The 23,457-nt window shown below is 38.5% G+C and overlaps 5 protein-coding genes and 1 long non-coding RNA gene across 6 annotated transcripts; 5 read left to right on the top strand and 1 right to left on the bottom strand.

Moving 5' to 3' along the window:
- Positions 1-132: 132 nt before the first annotated feature.
- Positions 133-1,691, top strand: LOC138204166 (uncharacterized). Its single transcript, XM_069159315.1, has 5 exons — positions 133-187; positions 318-1,016; positions 1,114-1,239; positions 1,315-1,358; positions 1,446-1,691. The coding sequence occupies exons 1-5, from the start codon at positions 133-135 to the stop codon at positions 1,533-1,535; spliced, it is 1,014 nt and encodes a 337-aa protein (XP_069015416.1). The 3' UTR covers positions 1,536-1,691.
- A 5,502-nt stretch (positions 1,692-7,193) lies between these two features.
- LOC138203818 (uncharacterized) lies at positions 7,194-8,849 on the bottom strand. Its single transcript, XM_069158809.1, has 3 exons — positions 8,819-8,849; positions 8,371-8,736; positions 7,194-7,642 (listed from the first exon to the last, which is right to left on the bottom strand). The coding sequence occupies exons 1-3, from the start codon at positions 8,847-8,849 to the stop codon at positions 7,194-7,196; spliced, it is 846 nt and encodes a 281-aa protein (XP_069014910.1).
- A 1,228-nt stretch (positions 8,850-10,077) lies between these two features.
- On the top strand, positions 10,078-12,121 carry LOC138204164 (uncharacterized). Its single transcript, XM_069159313.1, has 6 exons — positions 10,078-10,123; positions 10,297-10,641; positions 10,797-10,838; positions 10,950-11,060; positions 11,163-11,197; positions 11,911-12,121. Exons 1-6 carry the CDS (start codon positions 10,078-10,080, stop codon positions 12,031-12,033), a joined length of 702 nt encoding a protein of 233 aa, XP_069015414.1. The 3' UTR covers positions 12,034-12,121.
- Positions 12,122-13,802: 1,681 nt separating this feature from the next.
- LOC138204163 (uncharacterized) lies at positions 13,803-15,974 on the top strand. The gene is made up of 6 exons (XM_069159312.1): positions 13,803-13,853; positions 14,026-14,370; positions 14,526-14,567; positions 14,681-14,791; positions 14,894-14,928; positions 15,764-15,974. Exons 1-6 carry the CDS (start codon positions 13,808-13,810, stop codon positions 15,884-15,886), a joined length of 702 nt encoding a protein of 233 aa, XP_069015413.1. The 5' UTR covers positions 13,803-13,807; the 3' UTR covers positions 15,887-15,974.
- Positions 15,975-17,655: 1,681 nt separating this feature from the next.
- Positions 17,656-19,874, top strand: LOC138204064 (uncharacterized). Its single transcript, XM_069159178.1, has 6 exons — positions 17,656-17,706; positions 17,879-18,223; positions 18,379-18,420; positions 18,534-18,644; positions 18,747-18,781; positions 19,617-19,874. The coding sequence occupies exons 1-6, from the start codon at positions 17,661-17,663 to the stop codon at positions 19,737-19,739; spliced, it is 702 nt and encodes a 233-aa protein (XP_069015279.1). The 5' UTR covers positions 17,656-17,660; the 3' UTR covers positions 19,740-19,874.
- Positions 19,875-22,413: 2,539 nt separating this feature from the next.
- LOC138204065 (uncharacterized) lies at positions 22,414-23,430 on the top strand. Its single transcript, XR_011178770.1, has 3 exons — positions 22,414-22,493; positions 22,597-22,631; positions 23,345-23,430. It is a non-coding gene; the product is annotated as an uncharacterized lncRNA (long non-coding RNA).
- The last annotated feature ends 27 nt before the right edge of the window (positions 23,431-23,457 follow it).

The following is a 23,457-nucleotide window of genomic DNA, read 5'->3' as shown; positions in this document are numbered from 1 at the left end:
CCATACGAATGAACATGATGAACAGTGAACATGTGACCATGTCTCCTATCTGACCAATCAAAACAAGTCTTATCTCTTAATTGTGAACGAGAGCGTTGAGGTGGTTTCCATTCATCAGGACAGTTTGACACGATGACATCTCTAAAGTTTGTGTTCTGTCTGATGTGTCTGTTCTTTGGGGAAATAGGTGAGTTGTTTTTGTATGGTTCAAATTTGTTTGTCTTTGAGTTTATGGTACTGCTCCACATTTTTAAACACAATGTAATTTACATAATGTGAAAATGTTGTAATTTGGTTTGTCTTTTGTTTAACTGCAGCTCAGATGACTGAACTAAAAGTGTCCCCATTGTTGCATCAAGAGAGAAGTTTTGTATCAGCTGATGTTGGTGATGAGGTGACTTTGAAATGTTTTGATGAAGGTCAGGATACAAAGCTTTACTGGTACAAACAGCCTCTGGGTCAGCGACCGAGGGTCGTCTCTACCTTCTACAAGTACGACAAAAACGGCACCTTTTATAATGAATTCAAGAACAACACGCGCTTTACACTGCACACTGAAAACAGTCAAAATCACTTGATGATCAAAGATTTGCGCATTTCTGACTCAGCTACTTACTACTGCGCAAGTAACTTCTTATATATTTTGAATTTTGCAGAAGGCGTAATTGTAAATGTGGGGGGTTCAGGTTTGAACATTAAAGCTTCGGTCCATCAGTCTGAGAGCATCCAGCCAGGAGGCTCTGTGACTCTGAACTGTACAGTACACACTGGGACCTGTGACGGAGAACACAGGGTTTACTGGTTCAAAGACTCTGAAGAATCTCATCCAGGACTAATTTACACCGACGGAGGCAGCAATGATCAGTGTGAGAGGAAACCCAACACACAGACACACACCTGTGTGTACAACCTGCCGATGAAGAGCCTGAATCCGTCTCATGCTGGGATCTACTACTGCGCTGTTGCCTCGTGTGGACACATACTGTTTGGAAACAGCACCAAGCTGGAATTCGGGGGTAAGTCACTTTACGGGAAAGGTGTCTTATGATAAGTGTAGATTTTCACTCCTTTATCAAACTCCTACATTGTCTTCTACTGTCTGACTCTCTGCAGATGACGTGAACCCTCGTTTCTTGGTGTATTTCTGGAGTGCGGCTTCAGCATTCGCCACCGTCCTGAGTGTTGTGCTGGCTTCCTTACTGTGCATGTTGAGCAAGAGAGACAGCTGCTCTTGTAGAGGTGAGAGTTTTTTTTTTTTTTTTTATGTTTATCACTGAACATAACATCATATTAAGAAGTTATTCTGTTTTTCAGATTCAAAAGCAAAACTTTCAGCTTCATCCAAAGCTAATGCAAAGGTACTTTTTACTACTGTGTTTGCTTTCAAACATACTTTTTGGGATAATACTTGAAGTACATTCAAATGTACTGTTTTTTGTGTCCAGGGTTTCAGAGATAGAGACAACCTCAACAGATCGAGAGGACGGAGGGACGACACCTGGAGTGAATGTGTGTACTTCAGTGTTAAGCAATAACCATGGACAGGGTTTACCGATGAAACTTTGAAATCAGATTTGACCTTGTTAGTTTCTCTTTAAAATCTAAAATGGCTAAAACAACTTCAGTGTTTTAATTCGATTTTGCCTCAGTGTGACATGTATGTAAAGCCTGACCATACAATTATCTCATTAAACAAGCTTTTCCAAAGACATGACATGAAGTGCTATGATTTTAACTATTTTGCCAGTAGTGTTTCTGGTGTTAGTGAAGACTTGTAGAACGTGACAAATGGCCATTGTTAAAGGAGGTCACACTCCACTAGGTGTATCCCGCAGAGGGGATCGACGTGGCGATGACATTGACAACAAAAAATATAAACAATGTGAAAGTCATGCTGCTACATTTAAAAGCATTTCAATAGAAAAGAGCAATATGTCAACCTTCATGTAGCTCAACACTCTGTCCTCTCCAGCCCTGTGTTTACAGTGGGAGAAGGGAGTTGCATGCGTATAGCCATGCTGTGGATTCAAGTCAAACCCACCAATAGAAACTCCTTTCTTATCTAAAAATGTAGGTCCCTCCCATTACGTCCAACTCAGTTTGCAACCCAATTTTTTTGAATTGCAACCAAAGGCATGATTTGCAATCAAAACTTTTTACAACACAAAAATGAAGCTTCATGAGCAAAATATCAAGTCTGTGACTGAAACTAACAAAACTGCAAAGGATCATTTATTTCCGATTCAAATAACTATATTCTCAGTTCGTACATTTGCATTTACAAATGTACAAATGTACGAGAAATTTGCTCTCAAAACAATCTTAATATATAGTCTGTCACGTTTGAGTCCGAGTATATTTATTTGCTGTTACAAGCACCTGATTTTATCCATAAAAAAAAAAAAAGGTTTCTGTTACCTCAAGATCAAATTAATAGTTAGCTAAAATTCGATGATGCTGTGTGCGTGATATGATAAAAAAAAAAATTCAAATGAAATTATCTTGTGTAGAGTTAGCTACCTCAGCAGTCAGCACATATGCATACACATGCTAGAAATGTATTCAGGTCAACTGCAGGACTTAAATAAGTGTCGGTGCACACTAACCACGAAGCTTATCTGCTTTTGTAATAAGAACAACGTGAGAAAACAGCAGAGGATGGTTCAAACTATAAATACTGACATCCGTTATGGAATGAAGCTAAGATGGTGATATTTTCAAACAATGTGCTGTGTAAAAGCATTAAACTGAGAAACAACTGTTCAGTCTTTTAAACTGCACTGGTTTGCAGATGTGGAGTCTTAACACTGCGTTTTCCCTGCAGTGTGCAGGCTAATAGCTGTAAGCTCGCGCCTTTTGTGAGCAGAATCTTCTGATAGAGTAAAACATAATAATTGATGTGATCGACTTAAAACCTGCTGATAACAGCATTAAAACAATGACACTTTTAGTAAGTGAGATTTACTACTATTTCATATAAAATGTATGATAGGTGCAGTGAAAAATGTTGGCTGCACCAGTGTAAGTAATGTAAAGAGTTGGTGTAATTTGAGTGAACTGAATCTTTAATGTACCGGGATATACAGTGAATGGTAGTAGTCAAAAGAAAACATTCATCCACTTCTACTGGAAGCTGTAAAGTTGACAACTTTGGTGTGACATGAGTGATCAGCCCGTGAGGTCAAATCTGCGTGTTCTAAAAGCCACTAAGCTAAAACATTGCAATGTCAATGTCAGCACAAACAGACAGAGGCAGACTGTGCTTAAAAATCCCCTCTGATCTATTATTACCCCCTTTTACTCAGAAACATAAGCTTCGGGTGTAACCTTTAAAGTAGACATCTATCAGCATTTGACTTTTGGTTTGAGTCCTGTTAGGTGAGAACTTCTGTAAGCAGGTTTCCGCTGGTGGAAACTTAAGTCCTAACTTGAATGCAGGAAGAACGGCCTGTGGCTTCCGGGCCACAGCAGACTGCAGCTGAGACAGAAACCAAGAGAGAACAAACAAAAGCCATCTTACAAATGCAGCTGGGTGAAATGACCATCAGATAAAAATATGAAGCAATATTCAGGAAAATGCCCGAATGAAGCAGCAGGTTCATGTTTAAACAATGCAGTGGGAACTTAGTGAAGAAGTGGAGTACCATTTTATGTTAACCAGTACCTTTCCACAAACTGAAGCTTTCCTTAATTCACATTTACAAATGTGGAGAAGAATATACAGGACAACACAATGTCGCACTGTTTCAAGATTAAGGAAGCAGCAAAATAAAACTAAGCTCACACGCACACAAACAACCCAAATGTTGCACACACGTCATCTGTAATCTGTCGACCAATCAGCAGAGGTTTTCCAATGACCAAAGCAGCCACTGAAAGGGATTAAAGTCACATGCTTTTATCAACAGTTGTGAGTTATAACACACTTATTTTTGTGTATTCAGTTGTCTATTTTTAGTTGTAACACTTACTACCAAAATATGTCAGGTGAAACACCACAGAGGACTTTCTAGGAGCTATATACTAGTAGTTTGGAAAAGAGAGATTTGTGTCCCTAAATATTGATCGAACAGAGATTATTTCCACTGCTGAATGGCTATTCTAATATGACAGGTGAATGCTAAAAGCAACATGAGCTCACTGTTTCCAAAATAGGTTATTCAGTCTGATTGGTCAATCAAACAGTCTCCTCTGTAAAGAGTAAAGTGAACAGTGGAGAAAACTTTGAGATTCAATTAATTTATCTCAGCATGATGATGCCCCCAACCTTTGCTCTGTATTTCAAATATTGGCAAGTTGTGTTGTTTAACTCTTTACTTGAACTTCCAACCATAATGCTTGTTTGTAATATGCATTAAGTGCCATCCAGAGCCTCACAACATACTTTATGCATTAAATTCCTTGTGTATTTGCTTTGTCTCTTTGATTTCTCCTCAGCTCATATGACAACTTTGAAAGACTCATCTTTACATTTTAAATCAGCAAAGTGTGACTTTGCCATGCCTCTGTCAAGATGATACAGTTGTGATGTTTTACTGGTAAAAGCAAGTTCTGGGAAACAGACCAAAGCAGGTGTCTACATTATAAAAGCATGATCTTAAAGGCACCTTTTGAGATGAATTCAACAATCCACGTTTCTCACTGGATACAGGAAACCAGAAAAATCACAAAGATCTCAGATTTGAGGCTTTCAGACTCCGCTACGTACTACTGTGTTATGAGCCATTACTGTAAGTGTAAACGGTTCAGGTTTGAATATTAAAGCTCTGGTCCAGCAGTCACCATACCCATACCCATACCAAATCTCTGCAAATATGTATAGTGACTGAGCTTTCAAGGTAGAACAGCAAAACACCGCAAGGACAGACAGTGGGGGAAGTGCATGCTCTTAACCAGACCACTCAGAAAAACAGACAGTGATAGATATGAGGACATTATGACCATAACAGAAGTAAATGGTATCAAGGAGACAGTGAACCAAGTAAAAGAGGGCCACAGTCAGAACCAGCAACTCTTTGCAGGAATGATAATCAACAAAAACTGGTTATCTTCCAGATAGACTGTGGAGCCACATGCAAACATCATCTCCTTACATCTCTGAAACGGCCTAAAAAAAACAGATTATGCCCACTGGGTAAATGTAAGGTCAAGGTTAGAATCTAGGGATCAACCCATATTGCTTTTTCAGGGCCAATACCGATTATTGGTAATCAAGAACAACGATAAACCGATATGTGAAACCGATATACATTTGCAGTAAAAAATAAAAATCTTCATGTCAAAATTAGGAACAAATTCTAACACAAAACTTAATTCAAATGACTTGAAATAAATAAATACTGCCACTGCGTAATCTTATAATGAAGGTATATTGCAATTTGGGCTATTTTAAAGTAGCGCAACTTTCAGTGACAGAAAAATGCGTGAGCGACTCTCAGACTGCGCTGGAATGAAGCGGCAGCACAGGGACTAAGTAAATACCATAACTTCTTTTTTTCTGGCGGGGTCGTTAAACTCTTAAAAAGAAGAATTGTGATTGTGGTGTTTTTGCAACTTAAGCGTAGAGGACTGTGGTGTTTTTAAACTTCTGCCGTGTCTACCGTCTTAACTTTGAAACAGTCCTCTGAGCTGCCGAGAACTTCTCTGAGACTGAAGCGAAGACAGCTTCTTCTGTGGCAGAGAAGTTCTCAGCGTTGATTGTTTGTTACTCATGAGATGTAACCAATCAGAGAAAGCTGTGGGCGGGACATTGCTCAACACCACAGAGTTGTGACTACAGACCGAGAGAGACACTGTATCAGAGCTAAAGCACTGCATATTTAATTCTGTTTTTTTTTTTTTTTTTTTTTTTTTAATTGCAGACTGAATTAAAAAAAAAAATCGGATATTCGGAAAAATGCTAAATTTCGGCTCCGATAATCGGTCGATCCCTATTAAAAACCCTGTAGAGACCGAAGTTTCAAGTGGTGGACCAGAGTTACAGGATCCCTTTACTGGGCAGGAAGACGAGTGAAGCCATGAAGTTGATTAAAGTGCAGTACTACAATATCCTGGCCATTGACAGCATACTGAGAAATGAACTGTGTCCTGTGACAAATTAGGGAAGTCTGTCACACATGGAGAAAATCAAAACCGAGTTTGAAGAGGTGTTCAGGATGTTTGGAGGCTGAATATAGCATTGAAAACAGACAACAGAGTGCCACCAGTGAAACTGGCAAAATGCAGAGTGCCAGTTGCCACGATGGCACCACTTAAAGAGGAACTAAAGGAAATGAAAAGAAGAGGGATCATAACGGTTATTTCGGTGTTGTTAGCTAAAGTCACTTATTCGTTTTCTGGCGGTCCATCTGGAAATTTCCCGTCATTAATTAGAAAATAAGCTTAAAAAAAACAAACTGTTTTTGGGGGCGTGTCTGTTTGATTGGTAGCTCTGTGCTGCAGTCAGGTTACGACCATCGGTGGGCGGATCGTAGTATCATCAGGTTTCCAATCACAGAAACAGATCTCACCTTCAACTCTTTTTGTAGCACTCCTGTGGTCAGCAGTGATAGAAGACAAACTTCCTGTACGTGCACCTCTTTAAAACCTTTTGCTCTATTTATTTTTGTGTGGTTTCAAACAGGATGTTCTGATTTTGTAACTGCTAAAAACTGCAGTAAACAGTAAACTATTTTTGCAATCAAAAATGTGTTTAAACATTTATTGGTGTTTTACAACTCTTTTTATGTGTCGCTGATCACTCACTATGCTAGTAAAAATCCGATGTTATACTGTACTCTGGTTAAGAAAAACCAAGGTGTCAAGGTATTCATTCATACATTCAAAATTTGAGTCTGAAGGGGTTTTAAGTTGGGCTACTGGGCACCGTTACACTTTTTTATGTGTTGGATCAAAAAGCCACATTAAATCCACTTTGATTCAATGCTTCAAACAATAAAACTTAACCTTTTTCATAGAGGTGAATACTTTGAAGAGGTACTTTATCTAAACCACAGTATTTATCCTCTAACCAAATGACATTGTGTAAAACAAACAGCACACCTCAATAGCACTGTCAAATTTGCAGTTTAATTAAGCAAAATTTTATTTTACAAAACTGTGTGTACATTCAGCATTTCACTGATGGGATTTGAGTTTGAGATTTTCAATCTGTGGCAGAGATTTACACAGAGTTCTTTTCTGCATAATGGAGTTCAAAAGGTTTTACAGGCAAAAACTAAGAGACAAATAGTTAGAAAGAACAAGATGATCCCAAATCTAATGACAGAGAGCCAGACAAAGATTCTTATGTTGGCCACTTGGTCTTCAACATCACCGCTGATGAGCAGCTTGCTTCCACTACCGAAGAGCAACTTCCCACAGGAGGCCACAGCACAATAGTAGGTCCCAGCATCAGAGGAGCTCAGGTTCATCTTCTGCAAGTGGTAGACGCAGCTCTGTGAGGGAACAACTGATGCAGAGACGGGTTCACACTGATCGCTGTGTGTGTGGAGAATTCCTTGGCGAGATCCACGTCTGAACCAGTAAACACTGCGTTCTCCATCACAGGTCACGGTGTGTACTGTACAATTGAAAGTCACAGAGCCACCAGGATGGATGCCCTCGGACGCCGGTTCCTGGACAATTTCCTGGTGTTTGGATCCTAAAGAGAATTAACATTCAGAGAAAAGGGCTTTTATTATATTTGATTTTTGAAAATAAAGTGTATTTACAACCTATAACAATTTATTTATTTATTTTTTATCTTGGAGTTTATTTGCATTTCATGTGTATTAATCATTTGTATGTGATAATGTATAACAACCGAACAATAAGTATTATGAACAGCACACTTTAAAAGGTCCCATACTGCATAAATTCAAATTTCCATTTCTTTGATTGTAGGTGGTAGTCCAATACTGTGAAAATATTCGCTGGAGAAATGCAGACAGCTCGTACTGAGTAACTGTGCTGTTTGGACTTGTGTAAGTTTGTGATAAGTGTGTGTCACTCAGGAAAGATTCAGATAATTAGAAGAGAGGGTGGTTGGTATTAATGCGCCTTAAAGACACAAACAAAATAGCTTGTTCTTGGCTAGACTACATTGAAATGATTTATGGTCCTCAAAACCACAAAAATAGGTTCTTATGGATATCAAGACTGCAAATAAGACAAATAAAAATTCTAAAATATGGGACCTTTAAATTGACGGGTGTTGACAGTTCATCTGACTAAAACTATCAAGTGTTCCAAAATCCCTGATGCGTAATCACTTGTTTAAACCCTAGCATTTTTTTTTTATTTTTTATTTTTTTAATCTTGCACTCAAAGCAAAGTAATACTAAAAGGACATCTAAAGTTAACGACAATGAAAACACAGAAGCACAATACCTTCAACACTGAGAAAGACTCCTTCTCCAAACTCCATCATGTTGGAGTGTGAGCTTCCACAGTAGTACATAGCAGAATCTGAGAGGTGGATGTCAGAGATGTGTAAATGATTCATTCCTTCCTTGTTTTGCACGGAGAAACGAGGGTTGTTCTTTAGCCCGTAGAAGACTTCAGATCGTTCATCATATTTGTAAATAATAGACAGAAGCTCCGGTTTGCTTCCCAAGGGTTGCTGGTACCAGGAGAAGTGCATCGCCACTTGGCTGTCGTAGAAGCAGTGTAAAGTCACATTTTCCCCAACAGTGGCAGATCTCAGTCCAGTGTCCTGTTTGACTGTTCCTGACTGGATCACAGCTGACAGATGAACTGGGTCAAAACAAAATATATTTAATGTTATAGAAATGTAATCTGACAATAAATTGATCTTATCTTTTATCTTGAGACTTACATATTCCACAGAGGGTCGTATACAGGTGCATCGTCTCAGAGGTCTTAGGAACTGAATGGGTTTTTTTTTTTAGCAAAAGTGCAAACAGCTTAAAAATGGGGTTACATTTGATTGGTTGCTAGGAGGAGGAGCATACTTGCTAATACAACTGTTGTTGGTTAGAGATAGTCATTTTAAGAAATTAAGGATTCTTTCAAGGCAAGACAAACAAAGATGGAAAGACCATTCACACATACAACAAGGTTGATGGGAAACATGTCTTTATGTCCGATATCAAACTCACTTCGTCTGGCGACAGACAGTCATTGATAGTTGATCTGTGGGTGGACCGTCTGCTTGGTGCTTTGCTCTCCCATGTTTGTGCATTGCTGTGGCAAATTTATGATACGCCAGCTTTACCTGCCAGAGTTTGCACTGCACTGCATTGATGTTTTTCTTTTCCAAGAAGGTCTACACAGAACTTTTTAACAGCTATTGTAGTCTTTGCATGTTTCTCTGCTTTCTACAGCAGCAGCTAATCTGAAAATGCGACCTACATTTCACGAGCACCTGGTGGTGGCGTGTTGTCTTTTGTTGCTTGGAAGTGGTTTGCTACAGCTTTGAGGTGCATTAACACCACCTTCTGGTGGTACTAATGCATTACTACCATGTCCCCTTATAAAAAAAAAAACAAGGTGATAGTTGCATTACCTGTTCCATTTTTATGATTAAATGACTATTGGAAAAATCACAACCAATCCTTACCACCATAGGGCATCATAATGTCCTTAAAATGAGGAGGGAAAAAAAGCAAAGGGACTGCGTGGATGTTACAGAAACAATCTGGCTTTCAGTTTTGACCAGAGAGATGGTGTTGGACGGCAGTAAGAAGCAGCACCAGTTGACGACTAGCTGCTGGACGTAGTCTCTGCTGTGGAGACGGTAAGAAGCACCTGGTGTTTTGGGATGTACATATATGACGACTTTACATGTAAGTAGCTCCAACATTGCCTCCCTCGCCAAGAGAGCGCTGCTGTAGCAGATTTACAAATCAGGCGAGGTTCCTTTCATGATGCCTGTATGAAGTCTGTAACAAATTGTCTGTCATTCTTTCCGAAATATTTTTAGTTATTGTTATTAGTCTGGAGTTGCATCTGTTAAAGATAGTAGGTTGTGGAAGATTTGAGCCTTCGAGCATGAACTAGTCAATACCACGCCCCTTTTAATGAAACCCCCTGCAGAATATAAAGTGCTCTGGCTGTGACAGGGTTATACGCAGGATGAGGAGCTTCACCTTGATCAGAGTTTTACTGTTCTGCAGCCAAAGTAAGTGCCGTATTCAATTATTTTCAAATGGGAAAAAAAAAGTGTAATCCGTCTCTTCCAGTAGTCCAGAAACCCACCTTTAATGTTAACTTTTAAATGAGTTTTTGTTTAACTCATTTTAATTTACTATTGTAATCAGATGTTGTAAATCTGTTGTCTCTGCTGTATTTCAGGCTGGATCTCAGTCTCAGGCTCTGAGACTCAGACTGTGGAGGTCCAGCCTGGTAAGGAAGTCACGCTGATGTGCCCCAACGGTTCCAGTATTGCAACTCTGACCAATTGGTTCAGAGTGGTCAACAGAACTAAAGTCAGCTGTATCTCCTCTATGTACGATTTCAACGGTCCAGCTTCGTACTGTGATGGATTTCAAAATGGAAAATTTGAAATGAGTTCCAATGTCACCACTGTCTTCCTTAAAATCAAGCGGGTGGACTTATCAGACTACGGGCTGTATTTCTGTGGATTTTACGTAAAGTCACAAACAGTCATTGCCAACGCAACAGAGTTAAGAATTCCAGGTAAGAACGTGGTCACGCCTTAATACTTTTAGTTTAGTTTTTATCTACAATATATACTATATCTCAAATTTATTATCACAGCAGCTTAAAAACAGCCTCAAGACAAACAGGAAATCAACAGCATTAGATAAGATACTGACCATGTTTCTTTACAGGTAATGATAAATCCAAATATGAACTGGATTCTGAGACTGAAGGTAAGTTTCTTTTTCCCTCTAAATATTTTTTACCTGAGCACATTACTTTAGTAATTGTAATAATAACCATATCAAAAGCAACACGATTAAAATGTCTCTTGTTTTTTGTAGAAAAGCCTAAAGGAATGACAGACCTACTGAGCATGATACTGGGAGGTCTGACTGTTTCCCTCACTTTAGTCGTCATTGTTCTGGCTGTAAAAATCAGGAAACTTCAGACAGGTACAGTTGTTGCACATCCTCTTGTTAGCTGATGGACAAATCTAAAGCATATTTTTTGTTCTGTAATAATTAAGTAATCAGAATTTTGTACTTGACATTCAGCCGACATTGAAGAGCCACAGCCAGAGACGGGCAAGGTAAACACTTTTTTTGTTTTTTACTTGTATACATTTCGTGTTCAGATATAAAAGTTGTATTTAATCATGTGATTAGTCTGTGAATAACCGCTGCATGTGGCATCAAAAAAGTTCAGCAAAGTACGCAGTCATAAGCTTTCATCCTCTAACATTTTTTAAACTCTATTGAAACCGTTATCTTTAAACTTTGAACGAACTGTTGCTGACTTTTGAAAAATGTTTTAAATAATATTTTTTGCAGTATGAGTGGTTCCGCTAGTTTTAATTTAAGCAAACTGAGTCGTAGCCTTCTTCCCCAGACTGAGTTGTGTTTTTCACCTCTGAACCATGTTGATTGTTCGATCAGAGTTATTCTATCAAGAAATAAAAATGTCTTTCTGCTGTGTCATAATAACTAACAACTAGCTGCAAATAGTCTCTGAAGTACGGCTGCAAACACCAAATAGTAGCAAAGTCATCATTTCACAATTCAATGTGGCCCCCGTTAATCTTTGTCGTATGTAAATATTCAGCTTGTAGTTGAACTCATTCAATTTGGGCAGATCTGGTTTCATAATTTAAATTAGAATGAACTGAAGAATGATAATATTTCAAAAAAAATCTTGTTTGCTTGATTCCTTTTTGGCGCAAACCAAATATTGGACAATTTATAAGATTTTTTAGCAAATTCAACTCGTTTTACAAAAAGTGACTGTAAATGTTCTGATTTTCAGAATAAGAGTCCAGATGAGCTGAACTACGCAGCTCTAAGTTTCCAGGCAAAGCCAAAGAGAAGGCGCAGGCGTGCATCAGAGAGAGAGCTGGAGACGCATGTTGTGTATGCTGCCACCAGATAGACTCAGGAAGAACCAGGAACTGCAGCTCAGAGGGGAACTGATGATTTATCATATCCACCTGCTGATGTATTTGTGTGTGTCATTGACAAATAATAACATTTCAATCATGTTTGTGTGTTCAGGCTGTGTTTGTGTCCCTATTTTCGCTCTTTCTGAAAATATTCAGTTTTTTTTGTCTCTACTGCTGTCAAAGTCTCTTGTTTGCTCGCCCTTTAAGAGGAAACAAGACCATGCTTGAAGTGTGATGGAGGAGGAGTCAGAGAGGGCACTGATGACGGTCAAACTCTCTCATGAGGAGAGTGAAATGGTCTGCTGTGGGAGGAGTGAGATACACATGATTCTCTGACAGGAAGAGAAAGCACAATGTGGTCTGAGAGCAACAGAGGTAAAAGCCACGAGGCATCTAAAGTCAAAACTGTTTAGGAAAGTATCAAAGGAACATGATTATGATTAAATCACACTGGCTGCTGTAATTACACATTTGTAAATAAAAGAAAATAACAATTGAACAAACTAGTTCTCTGAGGTGACAAATGTAGTGAGTCAAAAAAAGTCTCCACCGCAGAGAACAAAAATACTCCTTTAAACAATGTCTATCTTATCTGACACTATTAAATCACTCCACTCAATAACTTTACACAAACTATTTAACAATACATCAATATCATTTCTGCCAGAGACCACAGCTCTCCATTTTGAACGTACTCAGCCATAATCTCAGGTTCCATTCTCAGCTGTCAGGTCCTGAACATTGACAGATGTTACTGAAGTAGTTTCACTCGATCACCAGGAAGTAAACTGGAATAAACAACTGGTATTCATATAATCAAGAGAACAAACTGCAAGATGTTAAACAAGACGGAGAGCACAATGCTGCTAGTGGCTTTGTGACTTTGTGCTGAGGCACTGCAGTGCTGCAGCTGAGTACCAACATCACTGCAGTGTTTTACGATAGCTGTGGAGATTTCTGAGAACTACAAGAGTCATCTGCATGTTGGTGTAGAGGACAAGTCACAGGGTGACCAAAGTCAGGAGGCTCCATCCCCTGTGGATCATGAATGTTGTAAAGAAAAAAAAGAGAAAAAAATAAATCATGGCAATCAGTTCAACAACTGTAAAAACATCTTGGTCTGGAATAAAGTGGTGGACCAACCAACCAATCCTCAAACAATGGGGAAAACAAAAAATATGTTATTTGTTCACATCTTTTCAATTCTCGGTATAGATTGTGATTTTTACGCTGCACTTGGTCATATTTTGTCCGGCAATTCTTCCATGTCTCCCAAAACTGAAAGGAACTTGTCACAAATTCATGATGTTTCCACTCATATTTAGTTATACCCAAAAATGTACATGAACCCAGGTGGATGGAAACGCATGTAAAGACTCAACATCTTGCGACATCCTGAAAGACTCTGTTCTTGCTCTGTGGACTCATGGAAATAAATAAAAGGGACAAGATGAGGATATTTGTATAAAACTGCAGGGAATGTAGAGGTGTTGTTCGTGCTTCTGCAATTGTTTGTGCCCAACATGGTTTCAAATTACATCTGACAAAGAGGTAACATGGAAACATAAAATGTTGAGTCTCCAAGTAATAAACGTAAGTAACATTAATGTTACTGAATATTTACTGCAGCTAAAATGTATGCGAAGACATTGCATTTCCTTGTATTAGCAGGTGAAGATGAAACACAACACCCCGCCCCTCTGAATGCCTTTATAGGAGCTGAGAGGCACAAACTATCCCTGCAGTGATACGGTGAAACACACGATGACGAGCATCATTTTGATGGCATCTTTGTTTCTCAGCAGCCTCAGTAAGTACCACAACTCTGTTATTCTCAGCACCACGAGCAACCCATCACAATTTAAAACTGCTAAAAAAAAAAATGATTAAAGAGAATTAACTGATGAAGTTGTCCTGTTAGAGTAACTGTTAAACTGCACGCTCAGGGATAAATCTGATGTTGTCTCTGTGGTTTGTTTCAGGCTGGATCTCAGTCTCAGTCTCTGAGACTCAGACTGTGGAGGTCCAGCCTGGTGAGGAAGTCACGCTGATGTGCCCCAACGGTTCCAGTCTAGATACTCCGACTGACTGGTTCAGAGTGGTCAACAGAACTAAAGTCAGCTGTATCTCCTCTATGTACGGTTTCAACGGTCCAGCTTCGTACTGTGATGGATTTCAAAATGGAACATTTGAAATGAGTTCCAATGTCACCACTGTCTTCCTTAAAATCAAGCGGGTGGACTTATCGGACTACGGGCTGTATTTCTGTGGATTTTACATAAAGTCACATACAGTCATTGCCAACGCAACAGAATTAAGAATTCCAGGTAAGAACGTGGTCACGCCTTAATACTTTTAGTTTAGTTTTTATCTACAATATACACTATATCTCAAATTTGTTATCACAGCAGCTTAAAAACAGACTCAAGACAAACAGGAAATCAACAGCATTAGATAAGATACTGACCAGGTTTCTTTACAGATAATGACGAATCCAATTGTGAACTGGACTCTGAGACTGAAGGTAAGGTTCTTTTTTTCCCTCTAAATATTTTTTAACTGAGCACGTTACTTTAGTAATTTGAATAATAACCATATCAAAAGCAACAAGATTAAAATGTCTCTTGTTTTTTGTAGAAAAGCCTAAAGGAATGACAGACCTACTGATCATGATCCTGGGAGGTCTGACTGTTTCCCTCACTTTAGTCGTCATTGTTCTGGCTGTAAAAATCAGGAAACTTCAGACAGGTACAGTTGTTGCACATCCTCTTGTTAGCTGATGGACAAATCCAAAGCACAATTTTTTTTAGGTAATAATTAAGTAATGAAACTTTTGTACTTGACATTTAGCCGACATACAAGAGCCACAGCCAGAGACGGGCAAGGTAAACACTTGTTTTTACTTGTCTACATTTCGTGTTCATGTATAAAAGTTGTATTTAAACATGTGATTAGTTTGTGAATAAGCGCTGCATGTGGCATCAAAAAAGTTCAGCCAAGTACGCAGTCATAAGCTTTCATCCTCTAACATTTTTTAAACTGTATTGAAACCGTTATCTTTAAACTTTGAACTAACTGACTTTTGAAAAATGTCACCTTTTTTTAAATGTGGAAAAAACAATTCCAACACTTAATAGTTCAATTGTCTACCTGTCTTTTCATGTTGGACATTATGATGGTTGACCTGTGATTTTGTTTGCTATTTGTTTATGTTGAGTTTTGAAAAATGCTTTCCATAATATTGTTTGCAGTATTAGTGGTTCCGCTAGTTTTAATTTAAGCAAACTGATTTGCAGCCTTCTTCCCCAGACTGGTTGTGTTTTTCACCTCTGAACCACGTTGAATGTTCCATCAGAGTTATTCTATCAAGAAATAAAAATGTCTTTCTGCTGTGTCATTATAACTAACAACTCACTGCATATAGTCTCTGAAGTACGGCTGCAAACACCAAATGGTAGCAAAGTCATAATATCAAAATTCAATGTGACCCCCATAAATCTTTGTCGTATCTAAATATTCAGCTCGTAGTTGAACTCATTCAATTAGTGGCGATCTGGTTTCATCATTTAAATTAGAATGAACTGATGTGTGATTATGTTTCAAAAAAATATTGTTTGCATGATTCTTTTTTGGTGCAACCCAAATATTGGACAATTGACAAGATTTTTAGCAAATTCAACTCGTTTTACAATAAGTGACTGTAAATGTTCTGATTTTCAGAATAAGAGTCCAGATGAGCTGAACTACGCAGCTCTAAGTTTCCAGGCAAAGCCAAAGAGAAGGCGCAGGCGTGCATCAGAGAGAGAGCTGGAGACGCATGTTGTGTATGCTGCCACCAGATAGACTCAGGAAGAACCAGGAACTGCAGCTCAGAGGGGAACTGATGATTTATCATATCCACCTGCTGATGTATTTGTGTGTGTCATTGACAAATAATAACATTTCAATCATGTTTGTGTGTTCAGGCTGTGTTTGTGTCCCTATTTTCGCTCTTTCTGAAAATATTCAGTTTTTTTTGTCTCTACTGCTGTCAAAGTCTCTTGTTTGCTCGCCCTTTAAGAGGAAACAAGACCATGCTTGAAGTGTGATGGAGGAGGAGTCAGAGAGGGCACTGATGACGGTCAAACTCTCTCATGAGGAGAGTGAAATGGTCTGCTGTGGGAGGAGTGAGATACACATGATTCTCTGACAGGAAGAGAAAGCACAATGTGGTCTGAGAGCAACAGAGGTAAAAGCCACGAGGCATCTAAAGTCAAAACTGTTTAGGAAAGTATCAAAGGAACATGATTATGATTAAATCACACTGGCTGCTGTAATTACACATTTGTAAATAAAAGAAAATAACAATTGAACAAACTAGTTCTCTGAGGTGACAAATGTAGTGAGTCAAAAAAAGTCTCCACCGCAGAGAACAAAAATACTCCTTTAAACAATGTCTATCTTATCTGACACTATTAAATCACTCCACTCAATAACTTTACACAAACTATTTAACAATACATCAATATCATTTCTGCCAGAGACCACAGCTCTCCATTTTGAACGTACTCAGCCATAATCTCAGGTTCCATTCTCAGCTGTCAGGTCCTGAACATTGACAGATGTTACTGAAGTAGTTTCACTCGATCACCAGGAAGTAAACTGGAATAAACAACTGGTATTCATATAATCAAGAGAACAAACTGCAAGATGTTAAACAAGACGGAGAGCACAATGCTGCTAGTGGCTTTGTGACTTTGTGCTGAGGCACTGCAGTGCTGCAGCTGAGTACCAACATCACTGCAGTGTTTTACGATAGCTGTGGAGATTTCTGAGAACTACAAGAGTCATCTGCATGTTGGTGTAGAGGACAAGTCACAGGGTGACCAAAGTCAGGAGGCTCCATCCCCTGTGGATCATGAATGTTGTAAAGAAAAAAAAGAGAAAAAAATAAATCATGGCAATCAGTTCAACAACTGTAAAAACATCTTGGTCTGGAATAAAGTGGTGGACCAACCAACCAATCCTCAAACAATGGGGAAAACAAAAAATATGTTATTTGTTCACATCTTTTCAATTCTCGGTATAGATTGTGATTTTTACGCTGCACTTGGTCATATTTTGTCCGGCAATTCTTCCATGTCTCCCAAAACTGAAAGGAACTTGTCACAAATTCATGATGTTTCCACTCATATTTAGTTATACCCAAAAATGTACATGAACCCAGGTGGATGGAAACGCATGTAAAGACTCAACATCTTGCGACATCCTGAAAGACTCTGTTCTTGCTCTGTGGACTCATGGAAATAAATAAAAGGGACAAGATGAGGATATTTGTATAAAACTGCAGGGAATGTAGAGGTGTTGTTCGTGCTTCTGCAATTGTTTGTGCCCAACATGGTTTCAAATTACATCTGACAAAGAGGTAACATGGAAACATAAAATGTTGAGTCTCCAAGTAATAAACGTAAGTAACATTAATGTTACTGAATATTTACTGCAGCTAAAATGTATGCGAAGACATTGCATTTCCTTGTATTAGCAGGTGAAGATGAAACACAACACCCCGCCCCTCTGAATGCCTTTATAGGAGCTGAGAGGCACAAACTATCCCTGCAGTGATACGGTGAAACACACGATGACGAGCATCATTTTGATGGCATCTTTGTTTCTCAGCAGCCTCAGTAAGTACCACAACTCTGTTATTCTCAGCACCACGAGCAACCCATCACAATTTAAAACTGCTAAAAAAAAAAATGATTAAAGAGAATTAACTGATGAAGTTGTCCTGTTAGAGTAACTGTTAAACTGCACGCTCAGGGATAAATCTGATGTTGTCTCTGTGGTTTGTTTCAGGCTGGATCTCAGTCTCAGTCTCTGAGACTCAGACTGTGGAGGTCCAGCCTGGTGAGGAAGTCACGCTGATGTGCCCCAACGGTTCCAGTCTAGATACTCCGACTGACTGGTTCAGAGTGGTCAACAGAACTAAAGTCAGCTGTATCTCCTCTATGTACGGTTTCAACGGTCCAGCTTCGTACTGTGATGGATTTCAAAATGGAACATTTGAAATGAGTTCCAATGTCACCACTGTCTTCCTTAAAATCAAGCGGGTGGACTTATCGGACTACGGGCTGTATTTCTGTGGATTTTACATAAAGTCACATACAGTCATTGCCAACGCAACAGAATTAAGAATTCCAGGTAAGAACGTGGTCACGCCTTAATACTTTTAGTTTAGTTTTTATCTACAATATACACTATATCTCAAATTTGTTATCACAGCAGCTTAAAAACAGACTCAAGACAAACAGGAAATCAACAGCATTAGATAAGATACTGACCAGGTTTCTTTACAGATAATGACGAATCCAATTGTGAACTGGACTCTGAGACTGAAGGTAAGGTTCTTTTTTTCCCTCTAAATATTTTTTAACTGAGCACGTTACTTTAGTAATTTGAATAATAACCATATCAAAAGCAACAAGATTAAAATGTCTCTTGTTTTTTGTAGAAAAGCCTAAAGGAATGACAGACCTACTGATCATGATCCTGGGAGGTCTGACTGTTTCCCTCACTTTAGTCGTCATTGTTCTGGCTGTAAAAATCAGGAAACTTCAGACAGGTACAGTTGTTGCACATCCTCTTGTTAGCTGATGGACAAATCCAAAGCACAATTTTTTTTAGGTAATAATTAAGTAATGAAACTTTTGTACTTGACATTTAGCCGACATACAAGAGCCACAGCCAGAGACGGGCAAGGTAAACACTTGTTTTTACTTGTCTACATTTCGTGTTCATGTATAAAAGTTGTATTTAAACATGTGATTAGTTTGTGAATAAGCGCTGCATGTGGCATCAAAAAAGTTCAGCCAAGTACGCAGTCATAAGCTTTCATCCTCTAACATTTTTTAAACTGTATTGAAACCGTTATCTTTAAACTTTGAACTAACTGACTTTTGAAAAATGTCACCTTTTTTTAAATGTGGAAAAAACAATTCCAACACTTAATAGTTCAATTGTCTACCTGTCTTTTCATGTTGGACATTATGATGGTTGACCTGTGATTTTGTTTGCTATTTGTTTATGTTGAGTTTTGAAAAATGCTTTCCATAATATTGTTTGCAGTATTAGTGGTTCCGCTAGTTTTAATTTAAGCAAACTGATTTGCAGCCTTCTTCCCCAGACTGGTTGTGTTTTTCACCTCTGAACCACGTTGAATGTTCCATCAGAGTTATTCTATCAAGAAATAAAAATGTCTTTCTGCTGTGTCATTATAACTAACAACTCACTGCATATAGTCTCTGAAGTACGGCTGCAAACACCAAATGGTAGCAAAGTCATAATATCAAAATTCAATGTGACCCCCATAAATCTTTGTCGTATCTAAATATTCAGCTCGTAGTTGAACTCATTCAATTAGTGGCGATCTGGTTTCATCATTTAAATTAGAATGAACTGATGTGTGATTATGTTTCAAAAAAATATTGTTTGCATGATTCTTTTTTGGTGCAACCCAAATATTGGACAATTGACAAGATTTTTAGCAAATTCAACTCGTTTTACAATAAGTGACTGTAAATGTTCTGATTTTCAGAATAAGAGTCCAGATGAGCTGAACTACGCAGCTCTAAGTTTCCAGGCAAAGCCAAAGAGAAACCGCAGGCGTGCATCAGAGAGAGAGCTGGAGCCCCATGTTGTGTATGCTGCCACCAGATAGACTCAGGAAGAACCAGGAACTGCAGCTCAGAGGGGAACTGATGATTTATCATATCCACCTGCTGATGTATTTGTGTGTGTCATTGACAAATAATAACATTTGAATCATGTTTGTGTGTTCAGGCTGTGTTTGTGTACCCATTTTCACTCTTTCTGAACATCTTTAGTTTGTTTGTCTCTACTGCTGTCAAAGTGTCTCTTATTTGCTCGCCCTTTAAGAGGAAACAAGACCACGCTTGAACTGTGATGGAGGAGGAGTCAGAGAGGGCAATGATGACTGTCAGACTCTCTCATGAGGAGAGTGAAATGGTCTGCTGTGGGAGGAGTGAGATACACATGATTCTCTGACAGGAAGAGACAGCACAATGTGGTCAGAGAGCAACAGAGGTAAAAACCATGAGGCATCTAAAGTCAAAGCTGTTTAGGAAAGATTCAAAGGAACATGATTATGATTAAATCACACTGGCTGCTGTAATTACACATTTGTAAATAAAAGAAAATAACAATTGAACAAACTAGTTCCCAGAGGTGACAAATGTAGTGAGTCAAAAAAAAAGTCTCCACCAGAAAGAACAAAAATATTCCTCTAAACAATGTCTATCTTATCTGACACTATTAAATCACTCCATTCAATAACTTTACACAAACTACTTAACAATATATCTATATCATTTCTGCCAGAGACCACAGCTCTCCATTTTGAACGTACTCAGCCATAATCTCAGGTTCCATTCTCAGCTGTCAGGTCCCGAACATTGACAGATGTTACTGAAGTAGTTTCACTCGATCACCAGGAAGTAAACTGGAATAAACAACTGGTATTCATGTAATCAAGAGAACAAAATGCAAGATGTTGAAGAAGACGGAGAGCACAGCGCTGCTCGTGGCTTTGTGCTGAGACACTGCAGTGCTGCAGCTGAGTACCAACATCACTGCAGTGTTTTACGATAGCTGTGGAGATTTCTCAGAACTACAAGAGTCATCTGCATGTTGGCGTAGAGGACAAATCACAGGGTGACCAAAGTCAGGAGGCTCCATCCCCTGTGGATCATGAATGTTGGATAGAAAAAAAAGAGAAAAAAAATAAATCATGGCAATCAGTTCAACAGCTGTAAAGACATCTTGGTTTGGAATAAAGTGGTGGACCAACCAACCAATCCTCAAACAATGGGGAAAACAAAAAAGATGTTATTTGTTCACATCTTTTCAATGCTCGGTATAGTTTGTGATTTTTACACTGCACTTGGTCATATTTTGTCCTGCAATTCTTCTATTTCTCCCAAAACTGAAAGGAACTTGTCACAAATTTATGATGTTTCCACTCATATTTAGTTATACCCAAAAATGTACCTGAACCCAGGTGGATGAAAACGCATGTCAAGACTCAATATCTTGCGACATCCTGAAATAATCAGTGTTATTGCTCAGTGGACTCATGGAAATAAATAAAAGTGACAAGATGAGGACACTTGTATAAAACTGCAGGGACTGTTGAGGTGGTGTTCTTCGTGGTACTGCAATTGTGTTTGACAAACTTGGTTTCAAATTACAACTGACAAAGAGGTAACATGGAAACATAAAATGTTGAGTCTCTAAGCAATAAACTTAAGTAACATTAATGTTACTGAATATTTACTGGAGCTAAAATGTATGCAAAGACGTCGCATTTCCTTGTATTGGCAGGTGAAGATGAAACACAACACCCCGCCCCTCTAAATGCCTTTATAGGAGCTGAGAGGCACAAACTATCCCTGCAGTGGTACGATGAAACACACGATGAGGAGCTTCATTTTGATGGCATCTTTGTTTCTCAGCAGCCTCAGTAAGTACCACAACTCTGTTATTCTCAGCACCACGAGCAACCCATCACAATTTAAAACTGCTAACAAAAAATGATTATAGAGAATTAATTGGTGAAGTTGTCCTATTAGAGTAACTGTTAAACTGCACGCTCAGGGATAAATCTGATGTTGTCTCTGCTGTATTTCAGGCTGGATCTCAGTGTCAGTCTCTGAGACTCAGACTGTGGAGGTCCAGCCTGGTAAGGAAGTCACGCTGATGTGCCCCAACGGTTCCAGTACTACAACTCAGACTGACTGGTTCAGAGAGGTCAACAGAACTAAAGTCAGCTGTATCTCCTCTATGTACGGTTTCAACGGTCCAGCTTCGTACTGTGATGGATTTCAAAATGGAAAATTTGAAATGAGTTCCAATGTCACCACTGTCTTCCTTAAAATCAAGTGGGTGGACTTATCAGACTACGGGCTGTATTTCTGTGGATTTTACGTAAAGTCACATACAGTCATTGCCAACGCAACAGAATTAAGAGTTCCAGGTAAGAACGTGGTCACGCCTTAATACTTTTAGTTTAGATTTTATCTACAATATATACTAAATCTCAAATTTATTATGACAGCAGCTTAAAAACAGCCTCAAGACAAACAGGAAATCAACAGCATTAGATAAGATACTGACCAGGTTTCTTTACAGATAATGATGAATACAATTATGAACTGGATTCTGAGACGGAAGGTAAGGTTCTTGTTCTCCTCTAAATATTTTTTAACTGAGCACATTACTTTAGTAATTTTAATAATAACCATATCAAAAGCAACAAGATTAAAATGTCTATTGTTTTTTGTAGAAAAGCCAAAAGGAATGACCGACCGACTGATCATGATCCTGGGAGGTCTGACTGTTTCCCTCACTTTAGTCGTCATTGTTCTGGCTGTAAAAATCAGAAAACTTCAGACAGGTACAGTTGTTGCACATCCTCTTGTTAGCTGATGGACAAATCCAAAGCACAATTTTTTGTTCTGTAATAATTAAGTAATGAAACTTTTGTACTTGACATTTAGCTGACATTGAAGAGCCACAGCCAGAGACGGGAAAGGTAAACACTTGTTTTTACTTGTCTACATTTCGTGTTCAGATATAAAAGTTGTATTAAAACATGTGATTACTTTGTGAATAAGCGCTGCATGTGGCATCAAAAAAGTTCAGCCAAGTACGCAGTCATAAGCTTTCATCCTCTAACATTTTTTAAACTGTATTGAAACCGTTATCTTTAAACTTTGAACTAACTGTTGCTGACTTTTGAAAAATGCTTTCCATAATATTTTTTGCAGTATTAGTGGTTCCGCTAGTTTTAATTTAAGCAAACTGAGTCGTAGCCTTCTTCCCCAGACTGGTTGTGTTTTTCACCTCTGAACCACGTTGAATGTTCCATCAGAGTTATTCTATCAAGAAATAAAAATGTCTTTCTGCTGTGTCGTTATAACTAACAACTAGCTGCATATAGTCTCTGAAGTACGGCTGCAAACACCAAATGGTAGCAAAGTCATAATTTCACAAGTCAACGTGACCCCCGAAAATCTTTGTAGTATCTAAATATTCAGTTTGTTATTGAACTCATTCAATTTGTGCAGATCTGGTTTCAACATTTCAATTAGAATGAACTGAAGTATGTTTATATTTCAAAAAAAAATCTAGTTTGCATGATTATTTTTTGGTGCAACCCAAATATTGGAAAATGTATAAGATTTTTAGCATGCTGAACTAAACTGAAGTTTTACAATAAGTGACTGTAAATGTTCTGATTTTCAGAATATGAGTCCAGATGAGCTGAACTACGCAGCTCTAAGTTTCCAGGCAAAGCCAAAGAGAAACCGCAGGCCTGCATCAGAGAGAGAGCTGGAGCCCCATGTTGTGTATGCTGC

This window comes from Embiotoca jacksoni, unplaced genomic scaffold (genome assembly GCF_022577435.1).
Source record: "Embiotoca jacksoni isolate LCO1_2020_lvr unplaced genomic scaffold, fEmbJac1.0.p SCAF_24, whole genome shotgun sequence".
Classification (NCBI taxonomy): Eukaryota; Metazoa; Chordata; class Actinopteri; family Embiotocidae; genus Embiotoca; species Embiotoca jacksoni.
This window is presented reverse-complemented; position numbering and strand designations above follow the sequence as displayed.

Excerpts from the sequence above, each read along its gene's own strand:
- LOC138204166 (XM_069159315.1), top strand. The coding sequence starts at position 133 with ATGACATCTCTAAAGTTTGTGTTCTGTCTGATGTGTCTGTTCTTTGGG. Across the intron at positions 188-317 it reads TCTGTTCTTTGGGGAAATAG|CTCAGATGACTGAACTAAAA; the intron begins GTGAGTTGTTTT and ends GTTTAACTGCAG. Across the intron at positions 1,017-1,113 it reads CACCAAGCTGGAATTCGGGG|ATGACGTGAACCCTCGTTTC; the intron begins GTAAGTCACTTT and ends GACTCTCTGCAG.
- LOC138203818 (XM_069158809.1), bottom strand. The coding sequence starts at position 8,849 with ATGCACCTGTATACGACCCTCTGTGGAATAT. Across the intron at positions 8,737-8,818 it reads TACGACCCTCTGTGGAATAT|TTCATCTGTCAGCTGTGATC; the intron begins GTAAGTCTCAAG and ends GTTTTGACCCAG. Across the intron at positions 7,643-8,370 it reads AGTCTTTCTCAGTGTTGAAG|GATCCAAACACCAGGAAATT; the intron begins GTATTGTGCTTC and ends AATTCTCTTTAG.
- LOC138204164 (XM_069159313.1), top strand. The coding sequence starts at position 10,078 with ATGAGGAGCTTCACCTTGATCAGAGTTTTACTGTTCTGCAGCCAAA. Across the intron at positions 10,124-10,296 it reads TTTACTGTTCTGCAGCCAAA|GCTGGATCTCAGTCTCAGGC; the intron begins GTAAGTGCCGTA and ends GCTGTATTTCAG. Across the intron at positions 10,642-10,796 it reads AACAGAGTTAAGAATTCCAG|GTAATGATAAATCCAAATAT; the intron begins GTAAGAACGTGG and ends GTTTCTTTACAG.
- LOC138204163 (XM_069159312.1), top strand. The coding sequence starts at position 13,808 with ATGACGAGCATCATTTTGATGGCATCTTTGTTTCTCAGCAGCCTCA. Across the intron at positions 14,792-14,893 it reads AATCAGGAAACTTCAGACAG|CCGACATACAAGAGCCACAG; the intron begins GTACAGTTGTTG and ends CTTGACATTTAG. Across the intron at positions 14,929-15,763 it reads CACAGCCAGAGACGGGCAAG|AATAAGAGTCCAGATGAGCT; the intron begins GTAAACACTTGT and ends TCTGATTTTCAG.
- LOC138204064 (XM_069159178.1), top strand. The coding sequence starts at position 17,661 with ATGACGAGCATCATTTTGATGGCATCTTTGTTTCTCAGCAGCCTCA. Across the intron at positions 18,421-18,533 it reads ACTGGACTCTGAGACTGAAG|AAAAGCCTAAAGGAATGACA; the intron begins GTAAGGTTCTTT and ends TGTTTTTTGTAG. Across the intron at positions 18,782-19,616 it reads CACAGCCAGAGACGGGCAAG|AATAAGAGTCCAGATGAGCT; the intron begins GTAAACACTTGT and ends TCTGATTTTCAG.